Below are 24,257 nucleotides of genomic sequence, written 5' to 3'. Positions count from 1 at the left end.
AAAGAGCATTACAGGTTTATTTGGATAGCCAATACAAGATGAATAGTTAAAGTTGGGCATCATTATGAGAATTTCCCAAGGAAAAACAAAAGGCCAGAGAGAAATTGATCCCACGTGCTGGTGTCACACTAAACCTGGTAGCTGTGCATTCATCACTATTTCCATTGTCCTAAATAGAAGACTTAAAAGTAACAAGAGCTAAATGTCTGTTATTTTTCACCTGTTTTATAAATGGGGGAAACTCTAGATACAAGAATGCAAGAGGTATGTGAGCCATTTAGCTCTTTCTTAGGACTCTCTAGAGTAATGGTTTCCAAACTTCGAGGGCTTCGGGGAGATGGTCAATCTTTTTTTTTGGTAAGAATAAGCTTAAGAAAACTTCAGTGTAAAGTTGGGACACTGCATGGTGGGGAGGCTGGATGGTCAGAGACCCAGGCCACTTGCTCTGTCAAAGCCCCCTGTGGAACCCCCACAGGACAGACAGCTGGGACCCCTGGTCTAGCAAACTTGCCAGATGATGAAATGTGCAGAGTGTGAGGTGTGCCTCTGCGTCTTTGTGATTACCTGGCTGCCATGATTAGGGGGCGGGAGTGAGAGATTGAGAAACTAAGCTTTATGAACCCTTTTCTTATTATCATCATCCCCGTGATACCTTTGGAGCACTCGTGACCCGTTCGAGCACGCTGGGACCCGTTTAGATCTCAGGGCTGGAACCAAGGGGTGAGGGACCGTGAAGAATGAGGACATACCAAGAAGGCATATCCTCCCTCTGCTCAATTCATGCTAATATCCACCCAAATACGCCTTGATTGCTTTTTAAAAGAATGCTGGAGCAATCGTTTTGTTCGGGAACAAGACCAACTGCAACTTGTTAAGGCCCCAGAATAACAGAGGTGCTTGCTCTGCCTGGTCAGGCTCCAGCACTGCCCTGAGTGCCAGCTCTCCTTCCGGGGCCCTCACCTTCCAGCTCAAACTTCCACTGTGTTCTAAGTGGGGGAGGAAAAGGAATAATGCAAACAGTGGGGATCAGGATTCTAAAATCTGTGGGCCAGATTGATCAATAGGAGCCCCCTGTGTGAAAGAACCCCTGGGGAGCAGGGAAATGAAACATTAGTCTCCGCGTGTACAGTGGCCTTGGTAACAAGTCAGAACTGGGAGAGAGCAAAGTCAGAGCGCTTCCCGTGCCCTCCAAGGGCTCTGCTGCGCTTCTGCCTTGCCTGGCCTTCACTCAGTGATAGTTTAAAAGTCATCCAACTGATTTGCCTAAAAGCCCCCGAAGTCTGAGCACTGGCTGCTGAGACATCAGTTGTGCCCAGGAGCCTTTCACTCAGTGACCCAGGAAGCTTTCTCTGCAGGAGGTTTCCACCAGGATTATTTACCACTTCATGGAAACCTTCGTGACAGGCAAAAATACCTGTACGTGTGGAGTTTAAACAAAGTTGCCCAGTTGACCACTTAAAATGCAAAACCACAGAAAGATAACAAAAGTTCCAAAGATAAAGTTATTAAATCAAGTCAGCACATTCCAAATATTAACACACTGTGACTGCAAGTGAGCTGACCTGGGATACAGTTCTGACTATATACCGTGGTTCCCCGAAAATAAGTCCTAACTGGAAAATAAGCCCTAGCATGATTTTTCAGGACAATATCCCCTGAACAGACACCCAAATGCATCTTTTGGAGCAAAAATTAATATAAGACCCGGTCTTATTTTTGGGGCAACACGGTAGTTCGTCACCAATTCTGAGGCTGATGGGAACATGGAATGAGTCACCTCTTTCTCACTGCTTCAAGAGTAAAATGAGGCTAAAACACATGATTTTGGCTTAGCTCACATGTCGTTGTGAGGATAAAATAACAGTAATGAGTGTGAATGTTAACATGCTAACGAAGCTTCGGGGATCATTGTGTAGACTGTAACATGGTATAGAAACATAAGGTATGTGTAGCAGCGTGTGTCTTTCTTCTGAGGGCATGGGAATGACACACAGACACACAGAAGTGCAGGCAACAAGAAACCAAGTATTTAAAGGAAATAATTTAAGAGGTACAATATAATTTCCCTTAGTTAGAAAAATGAAAGAAACTTGTTACCAATTTATATTTAATTAACTTACTGCCTGTGTTTCAAATAAAGCATTACCTGTGAGAAGTGTTTGGGGGCAAATTAGATGAGAAAACTGTATACTTTGCTTATTAGCAACAAGCAAAGAATTTCTCATGTAGGCTATACTTCACGCAACAAAGTTTTGTGATTCTTGATCTCCCAAATGCATGAGTTTTTATTACATAAAATTACGCAGCTGAACATAATTCCTGGGGTTAAACAAACTTCCAACTCGATGGAAGACTGGAGAAGTTGGCGCTCCAGCATCTGAACTGGGCTTACCCCCGACGCATGTCTGGTTCCCTATGGAGGGGCTTCTGGTCAGTTACTGAAATTCTCGGACTCTCAGCTCCCTGCCAACTGAAGGTGGTGTGTGTACGTTTACCACTGGGTTTTTGCAAAGGTGAAATGAGAACCACGCTAAGTATAAAGTACTCAGTGCATCTGACGTACTCGTCGGATTATTATTTCTATGGGTACTTCAGTAGGTGAGCCAAATTTCCCTAAGCAGACTGCATATGTCCACAGAGCCTGTTTCTCGTTTCCATGTCCCAGCAAACATCACAAATACCACAAAGAAAACATCCGATCTGAAAACATCCGATCTAGCCCTGGGGTCATAGGAGCCCAAAGGAAACTCAACCAACGAGCTCCAGTCCCTCATTGTGCAGATGACACTGCAGTATTCCAGGAGGCAAGGACCACTGTCTCAGGTCCCATCGCTGGGGCAGAGAAGGGCGGATACAGGTCTGTTGATTCTCCCATCCCTCACGCTCCCACAGGCTGACTCTTCCCTTAGACACCAAAACAAAAATACCCATGAAACAGATTCTGGAAAGAGTGCTGAAGAAGAAAGAGAAAAAGAAAAGCCCCTTACTGAGAGCATGAATGAGGAGTGCCCCAAAGGAGGGACAGCTGGCGGGAGATGGAGTCTCCTCCAGGCCTGTTCAATACCATTGTCCCAACCATGGGGACAAGGCACTGCATGTTTACTGGGTGCCTACTCTCCACAGGACACTGTAAACCTGGGCTCAGCCCACATTTAGGATCAACCCCAGGGAAGAAAGAGCCGGTGGTTCCAACAAATCAGATATTAAGAATTTCTGTTTTCCAGCTGAGTAGTCTGCATGTGTCAGGTTGATCCCTATGTAATTGCTGGTATTGGAACATCTTTTTTGTTCTTTAACCTATGAAAATGGTAATTTCATAGGGTTCAACTTAGAAAAATCTATTTTTTTCTTTCCTATGGACAGAAGATAACATTGAATAATTTTATGGGAAAGGAGGATAATTCAGTAACGTATTCTTCAGATTTTGTATCAAGAACATCCACTTCTGTTTGGGTAAATGTATGTTCCTATTCCAAAGCTAACTGCTGTGTTCCTCAATTTTAGAAATGAAAAATTAAAAGTGAGGTGATTGGATTTCATTGGAGAAGCAGCACGAATTAGAAAAGGCATCCTTTCTATGTCTAGTAAAAACAGCATGGCTCTAAATGCTCTAATCACCACACAAAAAGCTCCAAGTTCAACCCAAAGGGATGACGAGTGTTTTAGAAGAAGTATTTCCTTTGCTAGGTGTATGCAATCTGAGTTTCACCAAAGCTTAAATCTTTTCAACCCAAAGAGTCTCCTTTTGCAGACAGTCTTGTTTCTTGAGGTTCCCACCCCCGCGAGACCAGCCAGTCAACATTCAGGACAAATGGAGTGGTCAGCATAACATTCAGGGAAGGAAAACTATGACAGAAAAATGAGGCGTTTGCCATTTTTGTTATCGTGATAAGAGATGAGAGCACTAACGGCTGTTCCTCACATAAGACATTCCAGAGATGCCCCCCAGGCTGGCCTTTCAGCCTGGGCTTTGGGCCCTGAGTGCAGACTCCACTGACCACAGGCGCTGTCCCCTCTTCACATGCGCCATCATGCATGACGCCACTTCTTAGAGGCCACCCCGGGGAAAGACAGCAAAGAGCAGAAGCAGTGAAAGGGTCTTCGTGTGCCTTTGGGATTTTTAGCATCATGTTTTTTTAACGTTTTAATCACCTCCAGCCGCAGTGCCATCGTGAAGGATGGGCCCCCTTCCCTTTGGACTTCCTCTCCCAGCAGTTACCAGACCCCAGCCAGGCTACACGGCAGGCTTCAAGGAGCCAAAGCTTTCTGTGTTCATTTACAGTTTTGTTGTGCTGGTACTTCTGTTTAAGAAACCAAGTATGTGCTGAAGGGAAATAAATTCAAAGCATGCTGAAAGGTAGAAGGTGAAAAAGCAGTTTCCCACGTCTGCCTCCACAACCCACCCCTTCCTCCTGCCACCAGTCTTCCAAGAGGAAGTATGGATTTAACAACTATTACTCCAGAATTTTCCTAAACCTATATGCAGCCATGTAGAAAGCGTGTGTGTGTGTTTGCGTGATTTGTTTTCACCGCCGATCGCACACTGGTTCACGTCTGCACATGCCTCGGCCATCCTTCCACACTAGTATGTTCACGTCACGCTCACTGTCCAGAGCTTCAGGAACAAGGTGCGGGGACGGACCGCCGTTTCCAAACGTCCGTCCGATGCTGCAGTGATGTCGGCTTACATGCTGTGCACATGTCAGGGTGTATCTCTTGAGGTAACTCCTGCAATTCACTCTAATTTACAGAGATGAGGCCACACTGGCTGACCAGCTCTCACTCCCACCAGCTGTACATCAAACGCCTGAATGCCACAGTTGAAAAGCTAGCCCTCGATTCTTTACAGCCTGGAGAGTTCAACTCCAAACTTTCTGAGAGACGGGGTAGCTGGCACAGAGGCGGAGGAAATGCCTGTGGTGTGCAGGAAATCCATCTCCAGTCGGGCGGACGTGGGCACCTCAGAGCAGCCACCAAGAAGGGCAGCTGCCACCTTGGTCCTGATCACCGTCGTGAGGACTGGCTTAGACCGAGAGGTAGAATTCAAGAACAAGTTGGAAACCAGTGCTTGCAGGTCGGCCAAGCCCAGAGGACAAGGACGGGCCATTCTCCCATGGAGGCCAAACTGGGGTTGACCATGAGCCTGTGAGGCTATAAAATAGGAGACACTGAACACCCTGGAGGCTGCGTCTGCTGCTGTGCCCTCCAGGTGCAGGGCAGGCAGCGGTGGGCTTCCCGGCCTGTGAACAAGGGAGCTGAGCAGACTGCACTGGACTGGCTGGTGGTCCGTCCTCCCCACTGCCACCCAATGGGACGTTCTGGGATCCACCTCACGCCTACTCTCCCTACTTATCGCTCCACTTCCTGGGTCTCCTACGATGAAATGAGCTGCATCCAATATGGCTTGAAATAAACATATAGTGAAGGGACCAATGTTTTCACGCTTAACAGATATTCTGAACTGTGCCCACAAAACTACACTTTCCAAGCTACTTCCTCCTTCTCTGCCTCCTTCTGTTTCTTTCTTTTTCTTTTCTTCTTCCTTCCTTCTTTCCTTCCTTCCTTCTTTCCTTCCTTCCTTCCTTCCTTCCTTCCTTCCTTCCTTCCTTCCTTCCTTCCTTTTTCTTTCTTTTTCCCTTCCTTCCTTCCTTCTTTCCTCCTCTCTCTGTCTCTCTCTCTCCCCCTCTCTGGCCACCCCCTCTCTCTTCTTTCTTTTAAACACCATCACTGGCATGTGTTTGGGGTCTAGAGAAGATCAGTCACCTCACCCCCCAAGAGCACCACCTATATTGAGTCCTTTCCAAGTTGCTCTCAGATTTAACAGTAAACCTAATTTGAATGTGGAGATTTTCTGTTCAGGTTCTCCCACCGGAATCACTTCTAAGAGTTGACATTAAACACAGACCTCAATCCGGCCTTGGTCTTTCCTTCTGTACTACAACCCCTCCCCTCCCCCGGACACAACCTGGCGTCCGAGGCCCGAGCTGCATCTCAAGGATCTCACCTGAAACTTGGGACAAGTCTTGACCCTCATCAGCGTCCATTGTCCTCAGGTTACCTGAGAAAGAGAGGAAGGGACTTTAGTTTAGAGCAAAGTACTAATAAGATACGAGAGAGCGTGCGCGGGATAAAGAAGCCCTGTGCATTTAACAACAACGTTATCTACCAAGAATATGTTTGCCTCCTCGCATACTTGCGGGAGTATCAGAATGGCACAGACCTTGATGCTTTAAAAAACAGCATTACAAAGATTTATAAAAATATCATTACCAGCACAGGAGGACCAAATTTGTTATTTATTGTTAATTTCCTACTGCATAATAACCCAAAATGCAAACTGACTGCAACAAAATTAAGCAGAAAATTAAATGGCCCTGGGTCATTGTAGGCATAGAATTCATTCTCTTGGCTGATCCATAGTTATGTTCTTTCTAATTTACTGAGCATGCATCGATGAGCCTTGAGTCAGCTTGGTGACATGCGTACAATCAGCAATCAAACCACGAAGCAATTTGCTGAAGAATGTCTCATTTACCCAGGCAGGCTGCATATCTGAGCAGCCCGCGCACGCCTTCCATCAATAATGAATACACCTCCAGCCCGGCAGCGGGGCCACGCGGACGCTGCCGCTTTGTCCCGCTCTTTCAGGGCCCTTGCCTCAGACCTCGCCCTGCTCTTACACAGGGAGAAGTGAAGCCAGGACACGGCACAACGAGGCCGGGACAGGGCCCAGACCTTCCTGTTTTGCTGACAGATGGCTGGCTCCTCAGCTGGTTTAAAGAGGAAACCAAGCGGGAAGAGCTGCCCTTGGGTGGCAGTCCCACCAACACCAGGGAGAGGTCGGCATGTGTGGGGCAGGAGGAAAGGGGGTGCTGCGGCTGGCACTTGGGCTCCTGGCCTGCACCTGGGAGGTCTCAGGTGTCCCTGGTAGGTGACAGCTGAAAGTGACCTCAACAATTCTGCTCATGTATGCTCTGTTGGACCACCTTCAGAAGAGACGCCTTCCTAACCAGCAAACTGGGCCTGCTGGTTGAATATAAATTGGGTCCCTTTTTTTTCTGGGGAGGGGGGCACCTCTGTGCTTTGGTTCAGAAGTGAGGATCTGAGCTGTGCAGCCTGTTTTCAGCAGAGACCTGGCCACAGCTGGAGGGTTCAGGGGACCCACCCTCTCCAACCAGGCTGACAACTGTGCAGGTACAGGCTATAGGTACTATGGATGGCACGTCTGGAAGACATATTTCCAGTTTCAGTCATATCAGAACTAGTTATGAAGAAGACATGAGTGACAGTTACCTTTTCTGGATGGGGAGGGGTTTTCACCTATTTCTGAAAGCCACTGAATGAGTGTGACTTGTGACATGAGTTTCCAAGACTGGGGATGAGGGGCGCAGCTGATGAGCACAGAAGGGAAAGGGCTCCATGGCCCACCAGTGCTTCAGCCCCGGGCCCGAGAGCCACCAGCAGCCACAGCCAGACAACCGAGCCCCCGGAGCAAACGGGGCCAGCACCTGGCCTCACAGGGCACCGCGTGTCCACAATCTCACATGTGTTTACCATAAAAACGGCGAAATCTGCGATTCTTCCCAAACTATCCAAACAATTATAAACAAGACAGACTCAAATGAGAAAAACCTTTGTAATTACTGTGCAGAATTACTGTGAGATTCAGTTTTCTGAACACGAGAGTGGGGTTTTATTGTGGTACGTCACAGAGCAGTTCTTAACCGTCCCGGTATTGACTGGAGAGACAGACAGATGGCAGAACTAGTCTTGCGACGACAAATACTCCCCTAACACATCATGTTTATAATGTTGACTTTGAACTTTGTTGCTACGTAAGTGGTGTTTTCTACAATCTCTATTTTTTATAAAGGCAAGAAAATACCCATCATAGCCAGCACTTAGGACTACCAAATGTTTTTCCGTGTGTATGTGTGTGTATGCACACACAGAGCTTTTCAGAAAAACATAGGAAGCTAACTATCTGAAATACACTGCTGGGAAAGGAGTTTTCCATTGAACATTACAGGTGTCCTTTGGTTTTACAAACGTGCATCAGCCTTTTTGTGGACCAGGCACTGTTCAGCTGCAGGAAGTTACTGAACCAGTACTCTACTCACAAGTTATTTCCAGCTAAAAGAAACAAAATGTTTTCCAAAGCCCAGCTGATGGCCCCCTACTATTCAGTACTTGGGGAGCACCCTGTCAGCCAGGGTGCCTTAAGGGGACCCTCCAGGTTTGCTGTCAGGGGCCGACCACGGGCACCAAGGAGGCACTGATTAACCTCAGTCCATCCAGGTTCAGGATTGCGAGGATGCGTCATGAAGGAGAAAACGTGCTCTGTGCCATGGCTGATGCCCAGATCAGGTCTGCTCGGCGGGAAAGCCCTCGCCCTGGGCAGTCTTCTCGCACTTGGGTCCCGTGTGTCCCCAGGGAGGACGGGTGAGGGCACCTTCCTGGAACAGCCCAGCCGCAGCAGCCGACCACACACAGGACAGTGGGGGTGTTACAGAGCCTACCACACTCAGCCAGGGGACTCTGGATTTGTGTCAACAGGCCTATTTCCATTGTCACTAAATGTCTGAATCCAACCACCCCCCTCGCCCCCACCACACACACACACACACGCCCCACGTGGAACCTCGCCAGGTCATCGGCCTGCTGCAGGGGCCCGTGGCCTGCTAAGGGGCCCCTGCCTGGACGAATGTTTGCTTGTTCCCACCCCTCTGACATTCTGAATAACTGAGGAAGAGGACGTGCCTTTCCAGTCTGCACCGGCCCCGTGAATCCCGTGGCCTGGTCCTCTGACATCACACAGCGGGTATTCGACCAGCTCCCTCACACTTCCCCAAACTCCAAATCTGCATCTCTTGGGATGAAAAAATCGTGACTTTTTTTTTTTTTTTTTTTTTGGTAAAAGTGACTTTACTTTTAAGCAAAGGCCAAAAGACTAATCCAACAGTAGGAACCTGCTTGCGGGAGAGGAAATGGGCCGACCCAAGGCTAGGCTTGCGGGGCGGCCCTGGGGGTCTCAGCGGACAGTGAAGTACCATCCCACCCCCTAACACCCGCACAGCCAGCTCTGAGTTTATTTTTAGGCAGGGCTTGCTGGACCTTCTTCTCCCACTGGAGAGCAGCGCCCAGTGCCACGCAGAAGACAGCACCCAGCTCCACACCATCTCAGCTGTAAAGGCATTCTGCCAGAAAGAGGAGCGATCACAAAAGTGCACTAACAACTTGTTTTTGCTAACCTTCACCTAAAGGAAACCCAAGACCAGCAGAGCTGTGAAGGGAGACGCCGCAGAGAATAACTCTTTCACAGAAGAAACACTGTCATTTTCTACTCTGTAGGGAAAAGCCAAACAACCTATGGATGGCAGAAAAGCCAGCAACACCACGATTGTCCCCTGTGCGGTGTGATCAACATGGGTGCCTTCATTGTTCTTTGAGGCACTCTGTTCTGAATCCTGCACAAGGGGAAACAGATGCAGAGATACGTGAAGGCCAGTGTGACAGAGCATGGATGGCTGTCCCTCTAGGAGAGTACAGCCTGTTGTCACTTCCGTCTGGATGGGGCACTGATCTGCAAGTCTGCAGTCTCTCTCTGTCTTTGCCTGTCTCCCTCCCTCTCTCTGTCTCTCTCTGGTCTTTCTGATCAACAGGGTCCCACAGGACTTTCCTAGCTGCAGTTCAATGGAGTTGGCATATGGCTGACTTAGAAAACAGAGGATGTTAAAGATGAAGCAAACAACACGAGAAGTAGGGCCAGACCAGCCCCAGAGCTGTCCTGTTCCCCAGGGGCCAGACCTGGGAACCCTGAACTTCTGGCCTGCGTTGGGCCCTATAGAGGAGCTTCCCTTGGGCACAGTGGGACTTTGTGGAAACACCCTCCCTGACCCTGCCCTTCTTTCCTCCTTCCACACCCTTGAGGGACTGGACCCTGGCTGTCTCCTGGGGAGAAGCAGCCAACAGCCCTGGGCAGTCGTGACTTCCGAGGGAGGAGACCAGCAAGACTGCAGAAGAGGTGACCTTACTCTCATTTCTGCCTGCGAGTGAGCAAGTGGCCCCAGACAGCTCCATGCGCCAAAGAGCCGCGAGGGCTGCTGTCAGGGGAAGGGCTGGTGGGGTCCTCAGGTGACCCTCGCCTCCTCGGGTGCCGTGTCCTTGAATCCACCATGAACACCTCGCTCCCCAGTAATTTGCTTGGAAATAGTGGGGAGCTCCCATAATTCTGTAAAGGCGAGTCTGGATTAATGAAGTCAAAAACCACAACCTAACTCCTTTGCAAGCCCCCCAAATCTATGGCTATTACAGACTCGAGGACATCGTGCCACACTGGCTGTGATGAGCTGCTGACAGCCACGCAAATCTGCCCCTTCCTGGAGCTCACAGCACTGCTACCAGCTTGGGAAAACCTTCATTATTTGAGGTTTAAACAACTACACTACGGGTTTTTTCCCCCCAAAAACAAATGCCATGTACAGCATGATGACAACAGCCAATAATAATGAAGTGCATATTGAAATGTTGCTACGAGAGTAAACCTTAAAAGTTTCATCACTAGAAAAAAAACGTTTGTGTAATCATGTGTGGTGACGAATGTTAACTAGCCTGATTGTGGTGATCATTTTGCAATACGCATAAATATCGGATGGTTATGTTGTACACTTGAAACTAATATAATGTCAACCACACCTCAATAAAAAAAAAAAAGGACAGAAAATTACAGGAACAAGGAAACAAACAACTAAATAAATGCAAATGTTTTGCCCTCCCCAATACTGCACAGATAATCTTCTGTCCACTAATATTTTATAACTTTTCTTGGGCACTTTATATATGCCAGAAAAACATGGTGAAGGAAGGGATACTGGATGAGGCAGCTTTATTTGAACAACCTACTATGTGCCTGGCCTTTGCTGCGAAGACACCCAGGAGCAAGAGCGTCGCCCACTTTCGCCCACAGTGTCTGGAGCAGATGTAGAATCCAATGCCCATTCGCACAGTGTGTAATCTGAATCCCTGCCATTACACCTAGTATTATTACACTATGTAATCCATATTATTAGTTCCATTAATAGACCAAAAAACCGAGGCTAAGAAAGAGGAGCCTGCCCACGAGATTCGAACCCATGGCCACTGGGTGGTGATGCCTTTTCATGTCTCCATTCCCGCCTGTCAGAACTTCTCCACCCCGGGCAGCGGTCCCTCATTTCCAATGTACAATGTTCCCTGTACCTTAACAGAAAATAAGAATGTTCTTTGTAATATTCTACAGTGAAGGCAAACTTCACCCCCAAACTTCTACGATATAGTTAAACTCTGGTGATTTGATCAAATGTATACTGTTGATTTTTTCCTCCCTGGCAAGTGAAGTTGCACTAGAGTTACATTTGGGGCGATTTCCTCATACTCTCAAAGACACTTGTTTGGAAAGGGGCGGGTATGCAGGGGAAGGAACACTGGCCAAGCCTATCATCTATTTTAAATGCCTGAGGTCATAGACCTTTTTCATAAAAGCCAGTATTCCTGCTAAGAGGAAGTCCTTTCATTTTCAGATGAGTAGATTTTATTTTTGCTAATCTATCATATCACTGTGAATTACACTGTATCTTAAAAAAAGAAATGTTCCAAGAGAAAGCTGAGGCAGTCTGTAAGGTCTTTGTGTCTAGATAAGGGGACCTTATGGGTTTTCCTAACAACCTGACAAAAACAGGTCAGGAGAACATCAAAACTTCTGGGCACTCTTATTTCGTTTCTGATTCTTTTCATTTTTCAAAAATTAGCTGCCAATCCACACATGTTCATGATTATTCCACGGTATATTGCTGGCGCAAATAATGAAAAACAAGATTTAAACAGGCCAGTAGGGAATCCAATTTGGCTTTCACCGCCACCCCCCTCCCCCCGGCCCTGCCCCCCACCTTTCTTAACTGAGCCACAGTAAACGCCTCCAGTAGTTTGTTCTACCGTGAACCTACTTTCTGAGGACAAATGAGCTCAGATGTGCAATTTTGTCCTCACATTTTTTCCTATGGGCAGGAACTGATATGCAAAAGAGGAAGGGTTGGAGGGAACCAAGGAAACCTTTACAGAGCACAGCTAAAAGCCATGCTGTTTGAAAACATTCTTAGCAAGAAGTATTTCATACAGAAGGAAAAGAACCATAAGAATATTTTTAAATGCCATAATGGAACCGCCTGTCTCAAAGTGAGGCAGAAAAAAAGATGTGAGATATGATATTAGACATGGTTTTTAAAAAATAGAGAAAACGGAATTGGAGACACAAATGCTGTCCGGACAGGCGCAGAGCTGGGTGTCCAGAGGCCCGGGACTGTAGGACATTGCACATGTCCTGTGGCTGTCTGCTCCCGTGTGTGCCTCTCCTGGGAGGGAGGGACCTTCCCTCTCAGACTATTCAGAGCGACAACTCTTCACACAGCAACTGTACTCAAAACTCACGTGGGCTATTATTGGAGTTTTCTTAATTCTGACCATCATCATGGGCCACTTCCTAAGTAGCTTCCTCAACTATAAATGGCTTTTTACACTTCATCACTTAAGTAAAAAAATCCAACTTTAGAATCATTTTCTTCTACCCTCTTCTCTATTTTAGAAGACTTCAACGTGCATGGTCAGTGACTGCAACAAAATCAAAGTGTAATAAAAATGAGACTTACATCTTAAAAAATACAAAAACTGCCCCAAATAAGGATTTACATAGATATGCCGAAAAGTTCTGATGTCTTGTCATTTATTATTATAAAGTGAAGAGATGGAGCAAGTCCAGGACCAATTTTGTGGTTTTTTTTTGTTTTGTTTTTTGGATTTAAAAAATAGATAAATACAAAGTTACAATATCTAACTAAGATTTTTGCACAGGAGGCAATATGCTGTCATAAAGAATATAACGTCTTGTCTAGCCTTTTTAGCAGTGAAGTAGTAATCCTAACACACCAGTAGAGAATTTTGGGTGGACAGGTTAATTAAAACTACAACTTCAACCTGAACCTGGTAGAAAAATCTATTTGTATGCCAATCATATTCCAAAAAATGCACCTGGAAGCCTGGGGTTTCTACTAGACTACTTCACTTCTATTTAAGAAGTGTTTGCAGAAGTTTGTGTGGTGAAAACTCTGTTTTATTCAAACCCAACGAAGTAAAATGATGCAAATCCTCCCAAGAATGTCCATTTGTTCACAAATCCATAGATATGTGTCGATCAATAACTGAAAAGTGATTATTGATTTGCCCACTGAAGACACCGTCTTAGGTACTGTCAACTTTTCCGCATTTTATTTTGATAACTACTAGCCAGCTGGTGGTGAGACAAGATTTACAAATCTAGATACAAACACAGAGAAAATGTGTTCTGGAGGAAATGAATTCACTGTCACCCAGATATCGATTTACCTCGTACTCCTTGCACTGTAAAAGGCTGTCGGGCCTCACCTCTAACATGGGCTATTTCATCCTCCCTCTGGAGGAAGGGATGAGGCTTCTGCTCTCTCTGTGTTAAGGCCACCTGATTTCTGAGCTAGTGGGAAATTCTCCCGAAAGGACTTGCATTCTGAGCTCAGTTCTTTTACAACACCCACAAAATCAACTATTATAATCGATTAAAATGAGGTAACTGTTTATAAAAATTGTCTTAAAAATAACCTATGTCCACAATCTAAACTATGTTCACGGTATGCAGAATGCAGATTCAAAAATTAGATTCCTTAAATCTAGTTCAATCTTTTAATAAGTACTGTGTTTCCCCGAAAACAAGAGCTAGCTGGACAATCAGCTCTAATGTCTTTTGGAGCAAAAATTCACATAAGACCTGGTCTTATATTATATAAGACCTAGTATTACATAGTATTATATTACATTATACTATACTATACTATACTATACTAATTATATTAAAGACCTGGTCTTACAGTAAAATAAGACCGGGTCTTACATTAATTTTTGCTCCAAAAGATGCACTAGAGCCGATGGTCCGGTTGGGTCCTATTTTCGCGGAAACACAGAAGGGTTGGTACTCTGGCAGTCTGCCTCGTTCACCCCAACTTCACATGGCTCCGTGGAAGTCAAATGACTCCCTGCGTGAGAACCGAAAGGGAAGGTTCAATGTATCAATTATTTGGCAACAATGATTGCTACAACCACTTGATGTTCTGATTGGCTCTTTAGCTGGATCAAATCAGCAGGAAAAGGGGTAGAATTCATTTTACTCTGTGACAGACACAGAGCACAGCATTAGCCAAACCTCAGCGGGTCCCGGGGACGGCAGCCCCATCCCATGGACCAGGGATGGAGGGCCGCGCCAACAGGCTCCGCGTGGGCATAGGCCGAAGCAGGACTGCTTGGAGGCCGTTCCGTCACCCACAACCTTTAGCCGACAGTGTCCCCTGTAAACGCAGGGTGGGGGTGGCATCAGCACAACCTCTCAGAAGCTTACAACTTCCTCATTTGGAGGCTACAAATACCGGCACGTCTTTATTTATAATCTGACAGAAAATGCTCACGTCTAGCAGGAAAACTCATTTTAAACACTATAGTCAGATTTTTCCACAGCCCTTAAATACATTTAAATTACTTATTGTCAGTTTTAAGTGGTTTTTGTTTTTGCTTTTTGCTTTTTACAAATAATATTCCTTTTACAAAAGCCTTGTCTGCTCTAAATTAAACTGAAAATTCTTTCAATTCAGGGAAACATATACAACCCCCAAGAGAAGCGGGTAAAACACGCAGAAGAAGAGCACCAGAAATGTCCAAATCATTTTTAAACGGTAATTAATTGCCTTATCTCTAACAACCTGAGATAATTAGCAGTGTGATTTTAATTTAACGAGTGGGATGCCCGATTAATCAACATGTTTTTACTGTGAATCTCTGAATAGCACTTTCATTTGCTGCCCCACACACAACTCAGCTTAAAGGAGCAGGAAAAGGTTGCTGTTTCATGCTAACAGTGGGGTTTGAGCCAGGGGGTCCCCCGCTGGCTGTCTCTTGCTTCCATTAAAAGCACTGGAGGACATTTCAGAGTGCCTCCAAGGAAGCTCACGAAAGATCAATTCCTCATTTTCATTTCTCCTAAAGATTCTAAATTAAACCCTTTCCCGTTTGTTCTAGGTAGGGATCTTATGTGCTGTTTTATTTGCTCCAAGTTTGCCAGTAAACACCTGATTTAACTACAAAAATTTTCCCCAAACTGCCGCATCAGTATTTACCATGGAGCTCCTGGCTTTAAACAAGAACTCTAATCCACTCCATACCGTTCATTCTTAAGCAGTTTCAAACTAACAGAAAATGCTTTAGAGTGTGGAGTTCAGGATGTCATCTCAGAAATGAAGCGTAAATATCTATTTCAATATGTATAAGGCCATTTAAAAATACTTTATGCCGTTCTCAGTTGTTTCGATCATCTCTGCAAAAACCCACACATGAAAGAAAGAAAAGAGGAAGAAAGGGAGGGGGGAGGGAAGAAAAGGAAAGGATGAAGGAAGGATGCTGGGCCCCCTTTCACTGCCACCCCTTCATCACCCCTAGAACCTCTGTCCATTAGAGCCAACTTTTGGCGCGAAAATGGCAGGAAGAGAGTCAGATTTCCTTTAGCAGTGAGCTGATTGCTGAAGAAAATTGAATCATGGCACACTTGAATGAGAAAATATGAAGAGGTACATTTCCACTAATTAGGGCCCATTTTAAGCAATCTGTTAGATGGTGGCCCCTGCACTGTGAGCTACCAGGAGGTGGAGCATAGGACACCCCAAAAGCAGAGGGTGCAAATGGATCCTAGTGAGGCTCTCCATCACGGGACACTCCTGGCCAGGAGGGTGCCGGCAGGCCTGGGCCACAAGCCACTTGCTGCTGGAACATTAACCACCCCCAAGAGAGCACACCGTTCTCTACCCCCATCTTTGCAAGCCTGGCAAACAAACCCGGGCACTCACCAGTGAACCCGTGCCTCCTGGGGGCCAAGGGGAGCTGCCTTCCCCACACTGATCCCGACTTTGAGCCCTGGGGGTCTTCGGACCCTGGGCCACGTGGAGTGTCCTCAACTCAGCCACCTGGGAGGACCCCTGCTACCCTGGTGGTGGCCTTCTCCTGCACTGCCGCCTTCACACTCCACTGGGGCGGAGAGAAAGGTGGAACCACTTGCCAAATATGCAAAAAAGGAGGGAAGACAGTTTTCTCTCAGGAAAACAGGGGCAGGAAGGGAGCCTGCGCTTCCTGCCCTGACCAAAGCCGGTTCAGAGATGATTCGGGCGTCTAGGTTGACAGACTTGTGGTGGGACAGGGAGCCCTTCCAGTCAACAGAAATCGCGAGGTCCCCAAGGGCAGAAATGGCCATGGGAGAAGGGAAGGAGGCTGGGCTGTAACGGGAAGACAAGTGGCCTCCATCCCCTGAACTCTGGGCTTCAGCCTTTTTCACAGTCTACCCCAGTGGGTCACTGAAGGTGCCGAAGGCATCCACCCACTTAGCACAGTGAAGTAGGAGACGGGAAAACAGGCCCTGGACCCTTAGGCTGCTCCTCTGGTCTGGCCTCTGCTGCTTTTCCCTGAGGCCCCTCTCTGGAGGGACGTCCAGTGCCACAACCATGACAGGCGGGCCCTGCCCACCTCTCCACTTAGAAACTGTCTGCAAAGCTTCTTTTGTTTGCCATTTCACATTACCCTTAATGTCTTATAATATCTTTAAAAATTTGTCAGAATATCATCCAACAGTTAAAAACTACATCAAACATAAGCTATTAAAGCAACGGCATGGAAAATTGAAGGGCATGAACGTATATTACAGAAAGATAACCTCAGGTGTAGAGTCATTTATCAAACTGCAAAGAACAACAAATCCCTGTGAGCAGCTAGTCGACCCCAGAAGAGAAACAGTCTGGATTGAGCTGCCCAAAGCCCTGGTGAACCCCAATTCCTAGCTCCCGCTCCTCAGAATTTTAAATGTGTGTGTAAGGCTGGTACTCTGAGACACAACCTTCCGAGACTTGGATCCCACAAGTTCATGCACCTGCTTAGAGCGAAACAGATACTTTGTCTGAAGGTGTAACCTGGACCAAAGGGTCTCCTCTTCAGAGCCTCAAAGGAGGGGTCACTTATCACTGTTACCTCCTGTGGTTTCTCCAGTGGAACAGAATGCCATTGCAAGCACGGCTGAGGGCTCTGCAACTGTACACGCAGAGGCACAGACAAGGACGACCTTAACGGCCAGGGCGGGGGCCCCACAGGGTCTGGCAAGAAGCAGGAGGCACGATGCCCCAAAGCCTGTCAGTATCAGAAACAGCAAGGCTCACGGAGGGTTTGCTCTCTGAGCTGAATCCACTGCCGTGGCTCGCCCTTAGAATACGGCAACAAAAGCCAACACTTCGCAGTGACATGACTTCAGTCACACAGACAAGAGGAGAAAAAAAGTAGAGCACTGCTAAACGGTGCCATCCTGGGCACATTCTGGGTTAACTGCAGACGGCATGTACATAGTGGGCAGACACTGAAGGTACTCATGGCATTTATGCCTAATTTCACCGTGATAGATCAGAAAGGGCACTCTGTCTTAGAAAAATGCAGCAACAAGCAAACAAACAGAAAAAAAGGGGCTTTACTACTCAAGTCAGGTCTGTTAGATGTCACAACTCTTTCCACCCTGTCCCCCGTACCTCTCTCTCCCCATGCTGTGTGTGCATGTGTGTGGGTGCATATACTCGCATAGTTTATTTCCTGTATCCATTAATACACACATAATCCTGAAGTACACACATAATACATGTACGTGGGCTGGGGTGTTTCATAGCATAGCATGTAGTAGACAGTACCTGTATAGATATATAGATAGATGGATATTTGAACACACATATAATGTCTCACAAATTTCAAAACTCTGCCATTTATATTGACAATATGCGACTGCATGAACCAGTTGTGAAATACTCAAATCCAAGTCAAGGGGGAAAGAAATCCCCAAATCAGAGAACCACCGTCCTCAAACCCTAAATCTCTAGTCAAGGGAGGAAGGCGCAGTGGCCACCAGAGCGGCTGGGTTTCAGCCCTCCCGGCCGGAAGTTCGTTGTCATCTTAACTTTGTGACGGGGAAATGGCTGCCACGGCTTCGTTTCTCCTGGGAGACTGTGCACAAGCTTCTCAGGGTGGGACATGACTCATGCACACTTCTGTTCACGGACCTGGAGGTTCATCCTGTAAGACCGTGATGAGGGGCCACAGTGCTACCGTGCTCCTGAATCTGGGAGGATGTGTAGTTTTCCAAGAGGTAGCACTTACAACACCGATGAATACACACGCAGGCATGGCGGAGTTTCTAAAACTCCTGCCTCCACTATCCCCATGAAACAAAAGTGGAAGAAAACATGACCATTTAACTCAGTAAAATGTTTTAGGCATCAGGTCTGTCGGGTGGACGCCCAGACAGAAAGCTCATACTTTTTTATGGAAAAAATAAAAGGTAACCATGTATGTTTGTGGGAAATTTTGAAATCAGATACATTATATCAAACCAGAATTGCATAGCACTTTATAAAATGTGACATCATCATTTCTATCTCTGTATACAAGTTATGTTTTAAAATGTCTGCATATTCTATGAGGTAAGCAGGTAATCGTCCTGCTGTGAATACTTGTCACTGTTTAAATTTTAAGCCACACACCAAACAATCTGATTTGTCACTGAAACAATTCTGACACATTTAATATAAATAATACTTAAATTACATTACATTCAAAATCCCATGTAAAAAGATGAGTCCAATTAACCTTATCAAACAAACATCTTGAAACAAAGAAATAAATCCAAGAGGCTCCAACCATTTCCTGCGGGGTTCTCTCTCTCCTCTCAACTTATAACCCAAAGTGTACCAATCCTTAAAGTCATTTAAATGTCCATCGGTGTTTAAATATTATGCATATTAAATGTTTTCAATTTTCATATTTTTTTCTCTTTGAGCAGACAATGATTTGACCAGTAAGGAGATATTTCTTCAATACCAGTTTGTCTCTCCAAGTTTAAAACAAGGTACCTAAAAGCTGAAATACACCGAGGGAGCACAGTGGGAAAATGAGTGTGCAGCCTGGCAGGCACACTACCCTGCATTCAGTCTAGGCTGGTTGCAGCCCAAGAGAGCATGAAAGCTGTGCCTGGTCAGACCCTTGGGACCCTGACTCTCTCTCTCTCTCTCTCTCTCTCTCTCTCTCTGTCTCTCTCTGCCATACTCTGTGCCTCCAAATTAGAAAACAAAAACAAAATCAATCACACTTTCCGGAGAAATTCCTTAGGAAACACCAAGGATCCCCGAACTGTTTTTAAAACATTTCAGATATAACCGCAAGCAACCTGATGCCGTATTACTGAGGGGTTTCCTAGCCCAAATCGCCGTCAACACAAGTGCTAGTACAACTTTCCAAACCAGGATTATTCTATTTTTGCAGAAAGCAAGTTCAGACTCGACCTAATTATTTTACAATATAAGCAAAAACTCTCACCTAAAATATAAGAAAAGAAAGCTCTTTATGGCTGACTGCATAACGGCTGACCTCCTGGTCTCACTGTGTAAGTACATGTCAATTTAGACTTGACTGGGGCTAGAAAGTCCTCACGGTGACAGTGGGAGGGCGGCTCAGAGGTGTCCCCCGCCAGCCTGGTGCTGCACCTGCGCTCACAGACACAGTGGCTGAGTCTGCCACAAGCCAGGGCTCTCACTGTCCCCAGAAAGGAAAGGCAGACCTGACCCAAAGCAGGGCTTCAGAATCTTACTGCCTTGTCTTTTCTTTCCTTCCTTGTTTCTTTTTCTTTTCTTTTTCAATCCGCCAGCCACCCCAAGTTTTCATTTTGAAATTCAATTGGAAACACTCACGTGGACTTGGGCGTCGCACTTTGGGGGCCAAGACTGATGGTGGGGCTGCAAGAGCAGCCTGAGAGCTGGGGCTCCGTCTGCGCTGACGCGCCCGCCTGCTCCGCCGCCTCGTCGCGGCCAAGCGTCCAGCCGCCTCGGCCGCGCTGCGTGGGGACCCGGGGACTCTCGCCACTGTCGCCGCCGGGCGCCGGCCGTGCGGGCACTTGTTAGAGCGCCCGGCTAACGCGGCCGCCGCACTCTTCCCAGCTTCCTTTCACAATGACTTCCTGAAGTTGCTCGCTCGCATTGTTCCCCATTTCTGCGCCGCGCGCCCCCCTGCCCCCCCCGCCGGGCCCGAGCCGGCTTTCGCGTTGCGGGCGCGCAGTTGTCCCGCGCGCACAGCGCCGCCCACGGGCCGTGCACCGGGCCCCCCGCGCCCGCGCTCCGCAAACTTCGGGGCCGCCACGCTGCGGGCCCGGCCCCCCCGGCCCCCCCGGCCCCCCCGGCCCGCCGGCCCTTCCCGCCCCGCGCGGACGCGGCCCCGGCTGGGGCGCTGCGGCGGGTACGGAGCGGGACACGGAGGCGCGCGGGGCGCAGCGCGGTGGGCAGCCGCCAGCTCGCCCCGCACGTCCCGCCCGCGACTCCCGCGCCCACTTCGCTGCGGCGCGGGGCTGCCCAGCCCCCGGGGCCCCGCGGCGGCCGTACCTGCTCGCCCCGCCGCCCGGCCCCGCGCCAGCCCCGCATCGCCCCGCGGCTCCGCGCCCGGACCGGACCCCGCGGCACAATCGCCCCCCGCGCGGCGGGGCCCGCGCTTAACCCGTGGGGGCGCACGCGGCCGGACCCCCCGCCCTGCGCCTGCGGCCGCGGGTCCCGGCCCCGCGTGTCGTCCCGCCGGCGCGCCCAGAGCCCTGTCCCCGGCGGCGGGTGGCGGCCCTGCCCGCCCAGCCCACTGCCCCGCATCTGGGGCCACTGGGGCGCGGTTTCTGGCCGAGACCCCGGGTGATGAGTGCCCACCCGAGGGCTGGGAAAGTTGATCCTCCGCAAGCGAGGGAAGGTGCAGTTCATTTTCCCAGACAACCAATGGAATACCTCTCGGCTCTCCTCCCTCCCACCTGCTCGCCGCGGAACTTAGCATCGCGCCTTCCATCTTGGCCCCTGTGCACACGCGTGGGAAAGGGCGGGAGCGGAGGAGGCGACGACCGAGGCGACCCCGCAGCCCCCCGGACGCCCCCTCCCTGAGCCCGCAGCGCGCGTGGGGGGCGCGCTGGGCCCTTTGGCGCAGGACGCGCTCTGACAGCTCTGACCCCTTCCCGCTCCGCGATCAGCCAGGCCCCGCCCGAGCAGGAGCCAGGCGACACGGGTCAATGTGAGCAGAAAAGGAAGAATTCGGAATTCAACCTGTGCACGCCGAGTCCCCTCAGCCCCGAGGGAGGGACAGGGGCGTCAGGCAGGCAGGGGACAAAGCCGGAGCAGCCAGCGAGCAGGACACCCCACGGGGCCCTGTGGGGAACTCAGGAAGGTGGACGACTCCTCTCCGGGACAGTGAGGGGAAGTGGCTTCCGGGGCAGGATGCGCGGGCCTCCCAGGTGCAGAGCAGAGCCGCACAGGTCCGGGCAGAAAACTCCTGCAGGACCGCGGAGGCTGCTGCCCGCAGGGCCCAGGCCCCCCGCCGGCCGGCTTTCCTCCCACCCTCCATGACCCAGCAGCAGCATCTGGCCAGGTGGCTCCTGGGCCACCTGGACCACACCTGTTATTGCTCAACTGTCCGTAAGGAAACAAACCCTCTGGGCGGAGGCGGAGCCAGTGAGTGCCCTGCTCAGGAGGCAGGGCTGCAAGCGGTTCAGTGCTTCTGTCCTCCCCTTACCTGTAGGACCTTGGCAAGTTCATGAACCCCTCTGAGACTTAGCTTCCTGATCTGCAAAACAGTAATGCTACTGCATCTAAAGAGATCTTTTGAGCATGAGGTCTGGCAATAAGCGTAAGGCACAAGGCCCCCGGGGAGGCCAAAGTGGGGTCGCAGAGGCCTGGTGGGACTCCTCTGGTTCCCAATGCCCACAGCACCCGTAGCCCGGACTGTCCCTTCAAACATGTGTGGTCCCCAGGAGTGGAAATGGACGGCTCAGATGTGGTCATCCGCCCAAGGCAAACCCTCCTGAGGCCGGAGAACATGAGACGAGGAGCCCAGAGAGTCCAGCTGTGTGACCTTGAGCCTCAGTCCCCCATTTATAAATGGGTGGTGGTCATACAACCACCTCGCAGGACTGTTTGGGGAGTATGTCGCCCACATATGGGAGCTCTGGCCATATCCTGGCAGAGAGGAGGACTCTGTGCAGAGACCGTTATTGGTCACTGACCCTGCTAACTCCCAGTGTCCTGTTGAGGCGGGAACAAGCTGAGAGGAATGAGGCTCCATGTCCCACTCCCTCCAGTCCCCAAACAAATGGAGCAGAAGGAACTCAGGCTGCAACCCGGGATCTGTGGGTGGACACCCCGGGACCACACAGGACACTTAAATCAACAATAAAAGAGGACAGTAAAAGCACATTGGAGGGGGAAACATACCCGGGAAAATTGAAACATACGTGATACTTGGAAAAAAAATAAGTCCAAAGTCATTTTGTTTCTTTAGGAGTGTGTGTGTATGTGTGTGTGTGTGTGTGTGTTGCTGTTTCATAATGCTAGAGAATTTAATAAGTATAGCTTAGTTTATTCACACAATAATTATTAAATTACCATTTTTTTCTTCTTTTGGGAGGATATGATCAAAAGAATAAGGTGCACATACAGAATTAATCAAAGGTTATTTATTGAGAGCTTGCTATAATCAGTTACTGGTGCTTTTGTCCTGACAGAGACAGGAAGGAGTTTTAAAGGAGACCAAGTTTTATAGAGCAAATGAATGGTTGAGGTGATATGACACAATATGGTCAATACTGTTGTTTCTTACCAGCTGTGTGAGTTTTGGCAAGGTACTTAACCTCACTGAGCTTCATTTTGTCATCTGCAGAGCAAACCTATTTCACAATGGTATTGATAGAATTAGGCGAAATTAAATGGGATGAAGTATTGTAAGTATTATTATAACTGTATTTTCTTCTATTTTAAAAAATCTGTTAAACAGCAACAAAATGAGCATCCTTTCCCCGATAATAGTTAGGAAACAGCAAATATATTTTTAAATAACAGGAAATGTTTTTTGTAAAACAATTGTATTTCCATACTGTTATACTAATACAGAACTCAGGTAGTTTCACCTAAAGAGGAACATGACCCTGATGAGAAGGACCCAGGGCTTGGAGGAAGGTTTTCCAACAAGGACTCTACTTCTTTGGTTTCTTTTTCGCAATTTTCACCATCTCCAGCTTCTGCTGGTTTTGAAAACTGGCTATTGCCAGACTGGGGCCAGGTGCTTCACCCTTTTTCTTGGAGCCCACATCTTGGGTTTGGCTTTTTCTAAGCAGAAACACTGGCTCCCACCTACTCTGGAAGTAAAAGGACAGGACAGGGATGGGCAGGTGCACACGTGGAGCCAGCATTGTCCGGCCTGTTGGGGAGAAGCCTGGGCGCCTAGGGGACCCCTCATCTCCTCTCTGGAGCCCAGGTGGCTCCTGGTTTTGAAACCCACAGAAATGAAGCACCGCTGCTAGCTGCTCACATCTCTGCCTCTAGGCTTTGAATCAAGGATGTGGGACAGCTGACAACTAATTCCCTCCCACTTTGGGATTATTCTCCCACTTCGTTCCCTTTGGTGTTTGTAAGAGGAATATGCTTAGTTCTCAAAACAGCGACGTTTTATCAATCTTGTTTGGTTAGAAAAGATTGAAAAGCACACTGAGTCAGATATAGTGATTTGGAGAAAATAGATTGCGGATGAAAAGGTCTTGAAAATGTTTTGGGTGAGGAAAGGAACAGTAGACATTGACTTGACTTGAATAGACTGGAATCCAGAAAAGGGGGAATCAGCTGTCACCCCTGTTGGAGCCTGCTGTGCAGGACTGGGATTGGAAGCCTCTTTCTGCAGGTTTAAAAGCTTCTGTGGGCACGTGCTCATTCATTTATCCAATGGGCATGTATTCACTGAGAGGCTCCCACGGCAGGTGGGATTGGAGAAACAAGAGGCCCCAAGAAAGCCTAAGATGGGGACTTATCCCTCAAGGGGCTTCCCATCCAGTAAAGCAAGATAATTGCGTTTCGATGAGAAATGTGCTATGGTAAATCCAGACACAAAGCCTGTGGAACACAGGGGTGGTTGCCCGAGGTAGGGAAAGGCTTTGTGGACACAGGGAGAGAGGGGAGAGGGGAGAAGGACACAGAGAGGGTGTCGTGCGGGGTGTCCGGCGGGGCGGCCTGCGGGGTCTCTGCTCCTGCTCCCCACATAAGAACGCAGGACATGGTGAGGCCAAAAAGGAACAC

General features: G+C 48.4%; 1 protein-coding gene across 5 annotated transcripts in view; it reads right to left on the bottom strand.

Moving 5' to 3' along the window:
* Positions 1-20,167, bottom strand: part of IKZF1 (IKAROS family zinc finger 1) — an 88,564-nt gene extending 68,397 nt beyond the window's left edge. For 4 of the 5 annotated variants that reach the window (XM_081080268.1, XM_081080266.1, XM_081080267.1 and 1 more), the window contains exons 1-2: positions 19,866-20,143; positions 6,005-6,058 (exon numbers count right to left, since the gene is read on the bottom strand). In XM_081080268.1, coding sequence (XP_080936394.1) covers positions 6,005-6,044 — 40 coding nt within the window. In that variant the 5' untranslated portion in view covers positions 6,045-6,058; positions 19,866-20,143. Of the gene's footprint in view, positions 1-6,004; positions 6,059-19,865 lie in introns of all 5 variants that reach the window. The other variant, XM_081080269.1, reaches the window with a different exon arrangement.
* Between the last annotated feature and the right edge of the window lie 4,090 nt (positions 20,168-24,257).

The sequence above is a fragment of the Rhinolophus hipposideros genome, assembly GCF_964194185.1.
Source record: "Rhinolophus hipposideros genome assembly, chromosome: 18".
NCBI classification, from domain to species: Eukaryota; Metazoa; Chordata; class Mammalia; order Chiroptera; family Rhinolophidae; genus Rhinolophus; species Rhinolophus hipposideros.
Note: the sequence above shows the minus strand (reverse complement) of the source record. Positions and strands in the feature narration are given on the sequence as shown.